This window comes from Numenius arquata, chromosome 22, assembly GCF_964106895.1.
Source record: "Numenius arquata chromosome 22, bNumArq3.hap1.1, whole genome shotgun sequence".
In the NCBI taxonomy this organism is placed as follows: Eukaryota; Metazoa; Chordata; class Aves; order Charadriiformes; family Scolopacidae; genus Numenius; species Numenius arquata.
The window spans coordinates 1,533,623-1,548,592 of NC_133597.1; the positions used below are offsets into that span (position 1 = coordinate 1,533,623).

The following is a 14,970-nucleotide window of genomic DNA, read 5'->3' on the forward strand; positions in this document are numbered from 1 at the left end:
ATGAAACTCCCACAGCAGCATTTTGCAGTTAGGCCTGGAGATTATTGGTATCCCTCATGGCAGGGAATAGGATTCAGCATGGCACACGCTTTTTGGCTTATCCTTAGGGCCATCTTTCTAATGACAGCATCAGTGTTTAAAGACTGAAATGTGGAGGCAGTAAATAAGTAATTTGAATGCTTAGGAAAAAAGCTCTTGGCTCATTTTTTCCTGAAGAGATGGAGAGGAATTATTCTGGAATTTCTTTTATCTGTGGTGCATCCATTTACATACTTTCTACTACTGTTTTTTCTTCCTTCCTTGTTTTATTTTATTCTTGTTACAAAAATAAGATGCCAGAAAATCTGACACATTGCTGTACCATATGCTTAGTGTCTATTTCCAGCAGCAGGTGAGAATCTCATGATTCAATTCCCACCTGTGGCAAGGCCATTTTACACCAATCTGCTCTATAGGAAAACATGGAATAAAAGCAAGAAACTCTGTGGAGGACATGTATATATGGATTGCTGTGCACAGATTCAGCGTTGCGAATATGAAAAGGGAGTACACTTATCTATCAATTTCCATCCTTGCACAGTAAATATTAAAACAGGAAAGCATTGCCTAAAGCCAGCATCACCAAGCCAAAATGTTCCACAAGCTTGGTCAGACTGGAAAATAGCTTGTCGGCTTCCTTCTGCAGCTCCATTTTCTTTTACTCTTTTAGTGTTCATGCTTAGAAACTTCTGTTTAAAAAAAAAGAAAAAAAATTTCCCGTAATCACCAGGTGACAGGATATGCTGGTTTAAGGCATAGCAGCTGATATTGGAAAAGTCAAATCATAAATGCCAGGCTTGATGAATCTACAAATCTGTCCTTCCCAGAACAAATTTGGGTCTTGAAATCTTAGCGTCGTTCACCAGAGTCCGATTCCCTGATCTATTCATCAACGAGTCCTTGCCTTGAAGCAGCGTAATGATGTTTTCTCTCTGATGTCTAATTGCCAACTGGAGGGCTGTACAGCCAGTGATATCTTCCACGTCAAGCAGAGCACCAGCCTTAATCAAGGTCTTTATAATGGCCATATTGCCCTTGAGGACAGCAAGGTGCAAGGGGGTCCAACCCATTTTGTTCTTAGCATTGACATCTGCCTTGCACTCCAGAAGATTGATGACAGTCAAAAAGGAGCCCCGCTGGACTGCAAAATGGAGGGGGGCCCACTCTGACTTCTCAGCGATGTTGGGATCTGCACCACATCTCAATAGCTCACAGACCACCGGTTCATCGCTGTAGCGAGTAGCCAAGTGAAGTGGCGTCCAGTCCATGCTTCCTTTGGCATTCAGTTTGGCATGGCTATCTTTTAGCAGGTGGATGATTTCAATGTGTCCTTTGAAAGAAGCCAGGTGCAGGGGAGTCCAACCTTTGTCTGTCCTTAGCTCCACATTAGCTCCATATTTGATGAGTTTCTCACAGATGAGATACTTCCCCCTCACCACAGCCAGATGCAGGGCACTGTAATGATTTTGATCCAGGCTGTTGACAGAGGTCCCGTTCTTCAGCAAATAATGGACTACCCTGAACTTCCCCCTCTCCACAGCAACATGGAGTGGGGTTCTATGGTTCTTCTGCTTTTTCTCCAGGTCTGCTCCTTGACTGGCAAGCAGTTTCACCAAGCTGACGTGTCCAAAGCAAGCTGCCACATGGAGGGCAGTTTTCCCATCAACCTCCTGGGTGTTGGAGTCAGCCTGGCGAGACAGCAGCACTCGGGCCACATTCTCAAAGTTGTTTTGTGATGCCAAGTGCAGAGGGGTCCACCCATCGTGCTCTTGAGCATTTACCTGTGCCTGGTGGTCCAGCAAGAGGCGTACGATTCTGTCATCCCCATTCTGAGCAGCGAAGTGAAGAGGTGTCCAACCGTCATCATCAGGCATATTGATGTCTGCATCATGCTCTATCAGAACTGAGCAGATCTCTGGCGACCTCTTCTGAACAGCCATAATGAGCGGGGTGTAGCCACAGACTACCTGGCTGTTCACATCGGCTTTACAGCTCAGAAGAAACTTCACTTTTTCCACATTTCCCTGGATCACCATGAGGTGAAGCAACGTGAGGCCATTTTCATGAACTCTACAGATTTCCTCAGACAGGATGTCATCTGGACTGTAAGAAGGTGGGATACGAACCTCCTGATTATCACTTTCTAAAGGCAGGGGAAACAAGACAGAAGAAAGAGAGTAAGACTAAGTGAAATAGCTTTGTGCGCACAAGATGGGAGGGAGAACATGAATTTTCAAAGTATGAAATCAAGTAAAAGTCATTTACAGATAGGAAATCTGAAATGAGACAAGACGGCTGCATACAGCCTCTTAGAAAGCAGTGGGACATTTGGCCTCTCCCTCACATGAACTGTAGCTGCTATTTTCTGTATAGTTCATTTTCCTTAATTTAAAAAGAAAAATTACCCCACATGGAACACTTTCTTGAGCCACATCCTTATCACTGAAGAGCGAGGAAATAGGCTGTTTTTTTGTAGGTTTCCCCTTCTTTATTTTTGAATGGTAAAGAAAGTCCCCTACTTACCACCACTTCTGGTGTCTTGGGGGAAGGCGAACTCTTCTTTGTCACTCTCGTTTTCAGGAAGAGGAAAAGAAAAAGGCATAGCAAAGTTGCTTATTTGCATTCTTTAACGTTTCACAGAGTTCTTCTTTGCTATTGCTCTAGAATTTTGTATTATCACCTGAATATTTTTTTATCCAATCCTGTTACTGCATCCAAAACTCAGCAGAGCAGATCATGACACTAACAAGAATGTGGGAGCCTGAAAATTATCTCAGGATATCAATGAGATGTTTCCTCCTCTTACTCATTTACTCCTGAACATACATATATTCTCCTTCCTTATTGCAGCATGTGCCCATGGCAGCATCCCAGCTGGTAGTTTTCTTTGTTGTATAGGGAACCCAAACAACCCCACCTCCTCAATCCTGTATACTCTGGCATTTTGTTTCTTGATGACTTCACGATGAGGCAAAACCTCAAAATAGCAACAGTTCTCAACTGCTACTTCTCTCTGTATGAAGCTGACTTCTAAGCACAATTACTCTCCAGTTGCTGGGCTAGAATTGTGACTATCCTGAAACCCAATTTATTTCTTAGTCAGAGAAACACAGGAATTTAAAACTTTTTTTTTTTCTTCTAGGAGTGTTGTTTAGACTGGAACGCCCTCAGTTCCATGGAGAGGGAAAATTGTCATCTGAGCACAAATGCCAGTGCCATCAGCAGAACCCCTGTGATTCTGTGTCTACTTGAGCTTCTTTTAATGACTGAGGCCTACGTGATAAACCCATTTCATCTGAGCAGTTAGAAAAAAGGATCTTCCTCTCAGAATATCGCTTAGAACGCTGGCCAGCTTGCTAAATTTATTTACAAGTTTCCTATCCCCCTGAATGAATTACAGATGTACAACCTCCGCAAACACACTGCACAAAGGTTGCTGTGGTGTCCTTGTTGTCTGATGATAAGCAGTGATGAGAGAGGAAACGCATTCTCAAGAACTGGTAAGAACAGGGAAAGGACTCAGTGGAATTTCCCAAGTGGTCCTGGGAAGCCTTACTCACCTGCTGGTTCCCAGAGATAGCAGGCTTGTGGGACATCTTCCTAACAAGGCGCTCATTCTCTGGATCTACTACAAGGCTTTGTATCAGTGACAGCAGCATGTCTGTTTCTACAGGGATATCTACCAGAGCAAAAAGACTGTTAGCTGTGCAGACTACCCAGATGTTCAGAACCCAGTCAGTACCCAAGCTTGTGGAAGTCTTCCATGCATCCTCCACATGGGGAGGAAGGAAAGAGGATGTGCTGACAGCTAATGGGCACCAAGCATTTCCAAGGCAACAGGCAATTTAACTGGCAAGGAGTTATACACAACCTTATCCCCCACTCATTAATCCATGCAGCTGACCCTTGGTTATATCACAATCAGCTACTACACCTGTAAAGCTTGGCCTTTGCTTAGGGTCTTGGTCCCAACACCTCTTCATTAAGTCAACCATCTGCTGGCATTCCCCTGGCCAGTCATCACTGATGGGTTCCAGGCAGGGCCTCTTTCCTGCAGCAACCTTGACTATAATGGCCATCATGTTGGCTCCTGAAAAAACAGCAATACGTGTTGGGCTTTTTCTCTGTGAAAATGGCTGTAATAAATATTTACTAAGTGCAGAGCATATAAGAAGCATTCATATTTACCCGCATAAGGTTTCTTCTGCATAAGTACCTCCCAAATGACAATTCCAAAGCTGCAGGCAATGAGAGATCATGAGCAATCATTCCCATATGTACATGAACATAAAATTCACTTATTGCTTTCATCTCCTTGAGAAATGGGAAAATTAGGAAAGAAGTTCTTCAGGATGGAAGGCTTTCATCCCCCACACCAAAAGGACAAAATCTTATGAATCATCACGTACATCTCTGATGCCTCAGCAAAAGGGTTGGTGTAGTGAATGAGGGCTTTAGAGAATTTCTTGTGAAAGCCAGGCTCTCAGAGCCCTTTTTTCCACTTTATTCACATTGGGTTTTAGAGCCCTTGACTACTGCAAGTTCATGTGGCCTCATTTGCTTCTCGTCTTGGGTTACTGTGCAGTGTAGTGGCTAAGGAGCTGACTAACTTCCAGAACATATATATGCAGCTGGTTTAAGTGAGCTGCAAAGCACTTTGGCCAAATGGAAAAAAGTAAAGTTAAAATCTTTTCTCCACCTGCTACTGACCAAAATGAAGCTGAATACTGAAGTAGACAAGCAATATTACAGTTGTTTGAAAATCGAAAGAAATGTAAGCAGCAACTACTGTGAAAGAGCAGACACTGTCTGTTCTGTACTCTAATCCTTCTATAATAACTTCCAGCAAGCTAACAGGGTAGAACCTAAGGCAATACAGTCTGCAGCTCACATGGGATCGGTGCTGCACAGAGGTGCATCTGATAAGAGAGATGATTATCCACAGATAATCCCACTCCCTACCACTGAGGTTGGAGTACCACATATCACTCCCAGTGTGTTCCCCACCAAGGACGTTATGCAAGCCAGAGCACCAGAATATAAACAAAATGAGGCAATATGCCAGTCCCTCTTGCTCTGTGTAAGAGGTAGGTGGCAACCTTGTGTGACCGCTGAACAGAAAGGCAGCCCTTACCTGTATACATCATATTTGATTCCCGGGGGCTTGCTGTTCTGGAGAAACATTTCAGGGGGGATGTAGCTCAAAGTGCCTCTCAAAGCAGAGCTTTCAATATATTGCATTCGGCTAGATTGCTCCATCCATTTAGATAGCCCAAAATCTGAGATCTATAAGCAGAAAAAAAAAAAAAATCAGAGATCCCTCATAATGCTCACAATCTCACCCCGCCTTATTTTAGCTGGGAGATACCTCCATCCTTCACGATCAGGGATATGAGGAGGTGACTAGCAGTTGAAACTTCATAAAACCCTGGTAAAATGGTAGTCAGTGCTTTTCACTTAGTCCAGGAGATCAGCATTTCCTCCTAAATTGAAGCCTTAAGTTCCCAGTTCTGGCACAGATTACTTGCATGCTCTTGAGAATACCATGTAATTTGTTTACCAGATGCTTCTTATACGCCACACTGGTCAATCTTTCATTGAGTGCTCCTGAAGAACCTAACTTATTAGGAAGGATTCTGGACTTACTTGGTGACGCGCGGAAACAAACCCTACAAACAAATCCCAAGCTCTGCTCTTTGCCAAGCTGTACTAAATCTACACTAATGACCTTTAACCATTCATTCTCCAAATCATTGGTAAAAATAACCTTTCTCTTATTTGTGAAATAAACTGTCCTTACAAACATGCATTAAGGTCATACCTTGACATGCATATTCCCATCTAGGAGAATGTTCCCTGGTTTTAGATCTAAGTGCAGCAAAGGAGGTGTCATGCTATGCAGGAAATTCATAGCCAAGCCCATTTCATGGATAACACGGAACTTGAGCTGCCATGACATTTTATGAGTGGGTAGAATTTTCTCCAAGGACCCTCTCGCCATATATTCCATCACTATCCCCAAAGGACTGTTGCAGATGCCATAGATAGTGACAATGTGCTGGAATTTGATTTTCTCCATCTTGGTTGCCTCTTCCATTAGACAGTTCATACTGGTCCTGGAAAAATAAAAAAGAAAAAAGAGAATTGACTGATACTATTTCTTGGTTCTACAAGCTAAGTTACTGTATAGTAGTGATATCCAGCCTTTCCAAGCAGCCCTGCCTACCCCAAAATGATTAATTCCAATTTTCCCCTTGAATTGTTGATAATGCAATCACATCATGATCTTTTGCGACTAAAATCTAACATACAAGGTGTCATGACTTTTCAAAATGAGCTGAGGATTGCTTGGGCAAATTCAACCACTAGGTTCCTATAGAAAGTGACCAAAACTTCCAACTTAGTCCAGCTCTTAGAAGACCTTCAGTGATCACAGAAAGCCTGGTCCATGTGCTTGTTTTCACACTGTTCTGAAATTCCCAAGTGATGCTTCCCTGAAAGCATGATGTCAGGAGCAGGCACAGCATGGTGAACCATGCCTTTTTCATACACCGTATGTCCACATGTTAGCCCCAGTGATAGCCTGCACGCTGCTTGCAGGCAGCCAGGGTCCAACACCACACTAACCTGCTGAGCTTGAGTAGATGGAGGCTTGTAGGGCCAGAGGGCATGCCTTGGCCATACCTATACCTCTGCCTGAAGATTTCTGTCGGTGAGCACGGTGAATCTGGTCCCAAAGGGCGTCTAGACATGTCTGTCCATTGTTGCCAGTTTTGGCAGACCTGTTTCACTAAACCTTTACAACATTTTGCAACCTGTTGAACGAGTTGGAGTGCCCAGAGCGTGCTGACAGCAGCCAAGCAGTAAAGTGCCAAAACTGCATTTAAAAAGCACACCCTGGGAATGAATCTGAGCCTGCAACAACATTATTGCAGGCCACTAATAGCTCTAAACGTAGTTCAGATAAGCAAATCTTTCTAAAGCAAGTAGAAACAGCCACTGAACGATAACCCATATGCACAGAACTACAGGACTGATGCTGGCCCTTCTGACAACCCCCAGGGAAAGGAAGGATTTTTGGCACAGCCACAGTGCAGGATCGCATGGTCTTGCTTTGTAATCCAGAACTCACAGGGTTTACTGAAAATTATAATTGAAGTCAGAGCAGCCTCAAGGCTGTTTGGACATATGTAAGGGGTGGGAAAGTGTTTTACAACACCACATGGGAGTGAAAAGTTGTTTAAATGACAAAATAGTACAACTTCAGTCCCTGGGAGACCAGTACAGTGACTGTTAAAGGCACACGTAGTGTTAGATATTTTACCTAACCTCAGATTTTCAGATTTTGTTTTTCAAATCCCGGTGATTGCAGAAATAGTGGGTTTTTTTTAAAAAGTAAAATAAACAAAAATAATTAGTGAACATTTCTGTTCACATTCAACCATTCTTCTGGAGTACACACTAGGAGTTCAGTTAATCCATGAAAGCCCTATGATTATATTTACTAGAATTGACATATGCAGAAGTAACTTGATTAACTTGACTATTTTTTTTTCCAAAAGAGAATGGAATGCAAACATAATATCTCAAGAGCATAAGCAGCATAAACTAAAGAGGACAGTCACTGCTCAAACTGAACCATCTCAATTGTTGTCAGAAACATGACAAGAAAAGTCATACGAGCACATGATTTTTAACCAGGTGGGATCCTTCCAACTTGAACAAAATACAATTTTAGAATACGTAACTTCATTGACTCATTTTTTTTTTCATCAGGACTGCCTATATGGTATGTGGTATTGGCAGTGGCTGTGATTACCTGGCTCTGTGTTATCTCCAGACCCAAGCTAGTCAGCAGAAGACTCTCTGCAGGTGAGAGACAGAGTAAAAAGTAAACTGAAGGTGCAGGTGCACCATCAAGATAAAAGAGCATATCTGGAGGGTAAGACAAGTGTGGGAGCAGAGATCTCTGCGAGCCCAGCAACAACAGCTGGAAATTCTCTGTCCCTCAGCATTCAACCCGGTGATTTTAATGACTAATTTAGTTTAATAGGTACTCATTAGTCCAAATGTCCAGTGAAAGCTGCAAATAAGTAATCAGGCTGTTTTTATGCACATGCCCATGTTTAGTTTAAGATACCTACTTCAGCCTCCAGATTTCAACGCCAATTGTTCTGAATAATTGTTCCTTTCCCTCTTGCACATGCACATCACACAAGACAGAAAGACACTCTAAATCACTTCCCCCCCTCCCTTTGGGTACTAAAAACTTCACTTCCCAGGGAGAAGAAACCATGTGAATGTTTCCTTCAGAGTTTTAGCACCAAATCACCACAGACAGCTCTAACTGACAGTTTGAACTGTTGAGCTAGAAGAGACTGCACAGTTACCTCTCCACGCTGGAGTCCTGTAGCAGGTACGGAGAGCATTTCACAGCATAAACCGTTCTCCACCTTTTGTGCTTGACTTGGTACACATGCCCAAAGCCTCCGCTGGCCACTTTAATCCAATCTTCTTCAAAATCCTCCTTATTGAAGACAGTTAAGCTGCCCAGTTGCTGGTCTTTCTCCGAAGTCATGACCAAAAAGGCAGCCTGGCTGTCTGCCTCCTGCTCAGATGGTATCAGAGAAGAATAAAGGAGCTCTTCCTTCTTCTGACTTACAAAGTAAGTGAGGGAGGGAGGGAGGGAGTTACCCGAGATGAGCCATGTTACTTACTGCCAAGAGGTGGATCCCAAGTGTCACTCTCATTTGGTATGCAGAGGAGCTGCCTTACTTAATTATAGGCACTCATGCCAGGCTGGGTACATGTCTGCACTTCATAAGGCTGCCCTTCTCTCTCGTATCAAGCACTGGGTGGGCAAATGCTGAAAGAATACAAGACGAAAAATGGTACAATGCATCAATCCTTTAGCAATTGCACTGTGCTGAAGAGGGGATTCCTCACCTGAGGGTGAGACAGGCTGATACTTAAAGGGAAGAAAGGCCTTACACAGAGAGAAATCCACAAGGCTCCTGTGCAGCACCGCATGTGAGCCAGACAAAGAAGAAAAGTAGAAAACACTCCAAAAAGGTGAAGAACAGAGAAGACCCCAGAACTAGCATGTGGCAAATGTGAGAACACAAACCTGACAAAATACAGGAGAAGGAAAAAATGTAACAAACATGGTGAGCCAGAGTGGTTACTTGAGGGGTAAAGTATGCCACTGAATGCCTGCAAGGGGCATTCGAAGAAACAAGAGAATACTGAAGAGCTAGTCTGAGCGGTTAAACCATTGCCATGTGAGCACTAGTAACAGCATACATGCTTTTAGTTGTTTTATGTAAAACATAAAACTGCAAAAATGGTTTAATGACATTCACCTGGGTCTTGTGCATATATGTCCTTAACGACAGCACCGTGACTATCTCTGTGACAAGTCAAATACAATACGATACTGGTTTCCTCAGCACTACTGCAATACAAATGAAAATTATTATTTCTGAAAAGTAATTGTCATTGAGTCTTGACCTGGAATTTGTGGCGAGATATCAGATCTAAAGAAATTCCTGGAGGAAGACTCATCTGGGCGGAAGTGCAAGCTCTTTTGCAGTTGACACAAGGTGGTCTGGCAATGGCTCATTACTCACAACTGCGAGGCTTTAGGGAAAAAAGGAAAAGGAAAAAAGCCAGCCAGGCTCTGCAGCCTTTTAGGGGGAAAAAAAGCACTAGAGTCTGACACATGATTATAACTGATTTCCTGCCCACTCCTTAATTACTGCCCACCAAGTGTGATACTTCTGCCCCAGGTACTGCCCCTAGCCACCTCCACTCCCACGTGCCAGCACTCACCTGCCAACACAACTTCAGAGCCGAGGACAAGCACGATGAGGCTCCATTTCCCTATGGTCAGGCACAGGCAGGACAAAACCATCCTGAAATTCTCAAGTTTTATTGTAGAAAGTTCAGGAGAAGGTAAGGGACTGGGGGAAAACCCTCTGTGGTTACAGAATGGCAGCAGCTTCACTTCCTCCACAGAGCTTACAGCTGTGCTGTATTTCTTGGCAATTAGCTCAGGCACATTCTAGGGTCTGTCTCAACTTTAATGGCATTGAAATCAAAGGTTAAGAAATGAGGCAGTCATGCTGATCATTTACACTTTTGTTGACAATAGCTTACATTTCTTTAAACAAACCTTTCCTGCTTTTGCCCCAAACTGGGGAGCAATTTTACCCCAATCCACTCTGAAAAACACCTTAACTGTGGAACTGGTGCACAAACTCACTAGTTGGCAATTGTGAAGTTTTCTTTTGAATTTCCTAAGGCACAAACTTGCGGTGCTGCTCTGAAGCGAATCAGAATACTGCAGTTATCGACAGCCCTCCTCAGCCTCGAGGCAGACGGATGGAGGCTGTGATGGTCAGGGGTGAGGCCTTGCCCGCTCTCAAAAAGACAACCCCAATTCGCTCTGCACCCCAGTCCTGTTGCACAACACATGCAACTGCAGCTCTGCCCCTAACAATTCACACGGCCATGCCCTGGCCCTGAACCAGTGCCCTGCCAGCTACAGGCCAGATCAAAGATGAACCAACAGAAATCACTCCTACAGCAACATCGCCCTGCCACCAAACTCGTCTCTGGAAACCACCACCTGATCTCCCTGAGAGTCCCCTTCCAACCAGCCAGGACCAAGACACACAGCAAAAATTCCAATGGCTGCTGAAGGTTAAAGGCACATGTGTGGTGCAATTTTGCTGGCATCAGTTAAATCACAGTTGGGCAGGAAAGTAGGTAACACACTAACACATAGTTGGTGAAAGCATTTTATTGGGTGCTCTCAGCACTGAATAGCTGGGAAAAGGGCAGGGACAGAAGCTGTTTCGGGACAGAGAGGAGGAACATCTTCTTCCAGAGGCTGAGGTCCAGCGGCTTCCTCCCCCGTGCAGATGCTGAAAGAGAAACATTCAGAACAGGGGAAACCACCTCAAAATCCTGCTCCTGAAAACTCGTTCCTCGGTGTGCACACTTTGGGTGTCTGCAGGGCCCTTCCACCCCCCACAGCTGGTGCAGCAATATCAAGGTACAAAAAGTAGTTTTCAGAGAACTTTGGGAAGTCGTGTCATCTTAATGCAGAATTGGAGCACTTCTAAAAATCTTGGGAACTGCAATGAGCCAAGTACCTGCTCCAAAGGCACAGAACATCCCCAAACGGACAGGGATGCCTTAGGCGACCACAGCACTGAAGACAAGGACATGCCTTCCCAGGAGTGCCTTTCTTGTGCCCCTTCTTCAGTCCGCTGCCACTCCTCTTCTCCCTCGCTCTTGTCTGGTGGTTCCTTCCACACACGATGGATGCCTCTTCTTTCTTCATCAGAAGCTGCTGCAAAGGCAGGAGGACGTGGTCAGGACCGAGAAGCCCCCGCTGCTCCCCTTGGAAGACAGAGGGACACCGGCCTGGCCCCTGGAGGGAGCTCCCCAGCGCACCGCCCAACCCCGGCCACCCTCCCACACCTACCCCCTACCCCCCCCCCCCCAAAAAAAACCTCACAGATCGCCTTTTCTCACCAACTTGGTGCTCTGCTGCTGCCTGTGGAGTTCCAGCCGGTGCCGGAGCTGGGCTCGGAGGCGGGCACCCTGGGCAAATGGAGCTGGGCGTGTAAAGTGGCGGGCAAAGAGCCTGCACCCCTGCTTACAGGGGGCTCGAGCCGCTCCCTGGACCGCAAAACGCCCGGGATTCCAGGGCACTGGCCAGGCCCTGGCTTACAGGGCGGCCCTGGTCCCAAAAGCCCTCAGAGGCTCCTTCTCTCTGATGCAGGGGCACCCTGACCTGCACCCCACTAACGGGGCAGTCGCCCCACACAGGCTGCCAGCAGAGCACTATTAAGAGTGCTCGGCACTTTCTGCCCTGAAGGCATGTGAATCGGCAGCAGTGGCTAGTGACTGGCAAGGGCTTTCCCTGGGAGGTTGTGGGGGCTTGGGCAGAAGAACTTTCTGAGGTGGGTTCCCCATCACTCGGGAGAAGCTGCCACTTCAATGAGCAGCTGTTTGGAAAGTGGCTGGTGTTTGGGGCCTGCAAATGGTGCTTGCCACCCTAAACCTGCTGCCCTGTCCTGTTGTGCCCTGCCGTGCCCGAGTCCCCTTTCCCTCTGCTGTCAGCCGGGGAGAAAGAGAACCCCCGGGGAAGGCAAAAGAGGTGGGGGGGAAAGGGTCCTCTCCGGAGCCTGCAAGCGGGGCCCGGGTCCTGCCCAGGAAGCCCTGGCACTGGGCTTTAGGGCGTTGAACTGTGTCACCCTCCCAGAAGCAGGGCTGGGGCCTCTGCTCTTTAAACCCCCAGGATGCTGGGCACCACGCGGTGCCCAAGATGACTAAGAACAGGGGGGTAGGGGGCGAGGAGGGGAAGGACGGCCAAAGAGCAGGGACCAGGGACCGCCGCGGGGAGGTCCCTCCGGGGGAAGGCTTTCCGCCGTTCTCCGGGCGGAGGAGCTCGCACTCCTGTGAAAGAACTGCACCGTCCCCCCCCAGCAACAGCTCCTAAAGAAGAAAGAAAAAAAGAAAAGCAAGGCATCTAATCGTGTGTGTGGAACGACGAGGCAAAAGCAAACAAGAGGAAGTGCGGCAGGCTGGAGAAAGAGAAAGGCAAAGAGGAAGGCACTCTAAGCAAAGGGACCTCAGGGATGCGGCCAAACAAGAGCATTTGTGGTGCTTTTGGAAAGGTTTTTATGACTTTGGGGGAGGTACTTGGCTCAGTGCCGTTCCCTGAGTTTTTAGAAGCCATTCCAATCCTGTATTACAAAGACACAACTTCCAAATTTTGGCCCTTGGAGGGCCGGGGCCAGGGACACTGCCTGCTTACAGGTGGTCCCTCCCAGCACCTCCCGCCCAGTGCAGGGGACATGCACAGCCCTACTTACAGGGCAGTCCCCCTCGGCTTGGCACTCCCAGGGTTGACTTAAAGGGCAGCCCTGGTCCCAAAGGCTCTCGGAGGCTCCTTCTCTCCGATTCGGGGGCACCCTGACCCGCACCCCGCTAACGGGGCGGTCGCCCCACACAGGCTGCCAGCGGAGCACAAAGGCTCCCAAGACCCAGACCCTGATTACAGGCAGGTCGACACCCAGGGAGCCAGAGAGCTTGGCCTTCCCCCACAGCAGCAGGAGCGAGACTCAACAGCCAGGCAGTGGAGCTTCACGGCCAAAGGCCGGGGGGCCGGCGGCCCAGTCCCAAGGACAGGGAGGGCACACGCCGGGCCCCACACATCCTGGCCCCACGCCTCTGAAAGGCCGGGGCCAGGGGCACCCGCCTGATTACAGGGGGTCCCGCCAAGCGCAGGGGACGGGCACGGCCCTACTTACAGGGCGGTCCCCCTCGGCTCGGCACTCCCAACCAGCCCCACGGAGCCCGAGGCTCCCACCTGCGCCCGAGTGACGGGCCGGCCAGCCTGGCTGCAGCACAACCACAACCACCACCACCTCCTCCTCCTCCTCTTCGGGAGCCCAGGGGGCGACCTCGACCCCAACCGCGGGGAGGTCACCCCAGCCAAAAGCAGCCCCAAAGGCGGGCCTGTGCCCTCCGGCACAGCACTTCCTCAACCTGCACCCTTCCAAAGGGCGAGGGAGGGCTCGCTCCTGCTGGCTGGCTAAAGCAGCCGCCCCAGCCCTGCTTACAGGGAGGCCGGGCTGCTCCTGGGGACACAGGGCTCCACGGGCTCGTGACACGCGCCCCGAGTACGGGGCCGTCACGCTGGCAGGTCGCCAGCAGGACAGGCAGCCGCGCAGGCAGAGAGAGACCCAGGCTCTGACTACAGGCCGGGCGCCTTGCCCGCACTCTACGGCTAAAGCGGCTTCGCTCCGTCCTTAGAAAGGAGAGGCAAGCCCAGACCCTCCCTCCACTCGCGGCCTCAGAGGGGACTCCCCCGTTGCCGCACAGAGCCCTCTCTCCCTCCTGGGAAGTTTAAGCTAAGTACGCTGCAGTAATTTTAACAGGGGCCTAAACAAGAAGCTCATTTGCTCTCTCACTCACATGGACACAGACGCAGACACAGACACACACACAGATACACACACAGATACATACAGGGATAAATAGAAGTTCCGAGAAGGGAGGGCGAGCCCTGCGCAGCCGCTCTCTGGGGAGCCATCCCTACCACCAAGCGGGTGAGGAGAGCCTCAGACCTGCCCCCCTGGGGCTGCATGGAGGCCTGAGGGGCCTCACATGCCAAGGGCCTTCACGGGTGGCCAAAGGGCAAATGGCGCAACATGCCCCGACTCCCGGGGGTCACACAGGCCAGGCCACCAGCAGGCACAAAGCCACTGGGGCAGGGGGAAGTGGGCGAGGAAACGGCCCTCCCCTGCTTACAGGGTGGGCTTGGGGTCCAGCGAGCTCCATTTCCCCCTCGGGTGTGGAGACAGTGGCCCTTGCCCTCCCTACAGGGTTGCCACTCTCTCCAGGCAGCCAAACCATAGGGCAACATGGCCAAAGGCCGAAGACCTGAGCCCTGGTTACAGGGAGGTCGCCCAGTACAAAGCCAGCCAGGGCACAAAGGTGCTGGCAATGGTCTCGTGTGACTACAGCCCTGGTAACAGGGAGGTCCCTTTGCCCAGAGCACCATTTTCCTTCCCTCTCTCCAACCGATCACTCCTCCTCTCACCTGCTCCTACCCCGCAATTCCTCACCATGCCTCGTGTGTGTTTCTTCTCCAGGAGCCGCTTCCAAGGAAGGAGGGCACAGTCAAGCACCAACTCCTCCGTCCAGAGGAGAGAAGAAAGCCAGCCCCCGGAGGGAGGTTCCCACAGCGCTCCCCGGCCCCCAGCCATCCTCCCCCGCCCCTACCCATTACCCCCCCAGGCTCAGTCACCTCAGACCCACTTTTCTTACCGCCATAGTACCCAGTGGCCCAGAGGGAGGCAAAAACCAAAGGCCTCAGCCCCGCTTCCGGGTCGATGGCCCAGCTCAAGG

At 48.7% G+C, this 14,970-nt stretch overlaps 1 protein-coding gene across 1 annotated transcript; it reads right to left on the minus strand.

The window, feature by feature from the left end:
• Positions 1-845: 845 nt before the first annotated feature.
• ANKK1 (ankyrin repeat and kinase domain containing 1) lies at positions 846-8,617 on the minus strand. Its single transcript, XM_074162504.1, has 8 exons — positions 8,430-8,617; positions 5,861-6,155; positions 5,174-5,325; positions 4,228-4,277; positions 3,974-4,129; positions 3,600-3,718; positions 2,563-2,608; positions 846-2,182 (listed from the first exon to the last, which is right to left on the minus strand). The coding sequence occupies exons 1-8, from the start codon at positions 8,615-8,617 to the stop codon at positions 846-848; spliced, it is 2,343 nt and encodes a 780-aa protein (XP_074018605.1).
• Positions 8,618-14,970: the final 6,353 nt, after the last annotated feature.

Coding starts and splice junctions, on each gene's coding strand:
- ANKK1 (XM_074162504.1), bottom strand. CDS start 8,617: ATGACTTCGGAGAAAGACCAGCAACTGGGCAGCTTAACTGTCTTCAAT. Junction 5,326..5,860: donor ATGGGAATATGCATGTCAAG/GTATGACCTTAA, acceptor TTCTGCTTATAG/ATCTCAGATTTTGGGCTATC. Junction 2,609..3,599: donor CTATCTCTGGGAACCAGCAG/GTGAGTAAGGCT, acceptor CCTGAAAACGAG/AGTGACAAAGAAGAGTTCGC.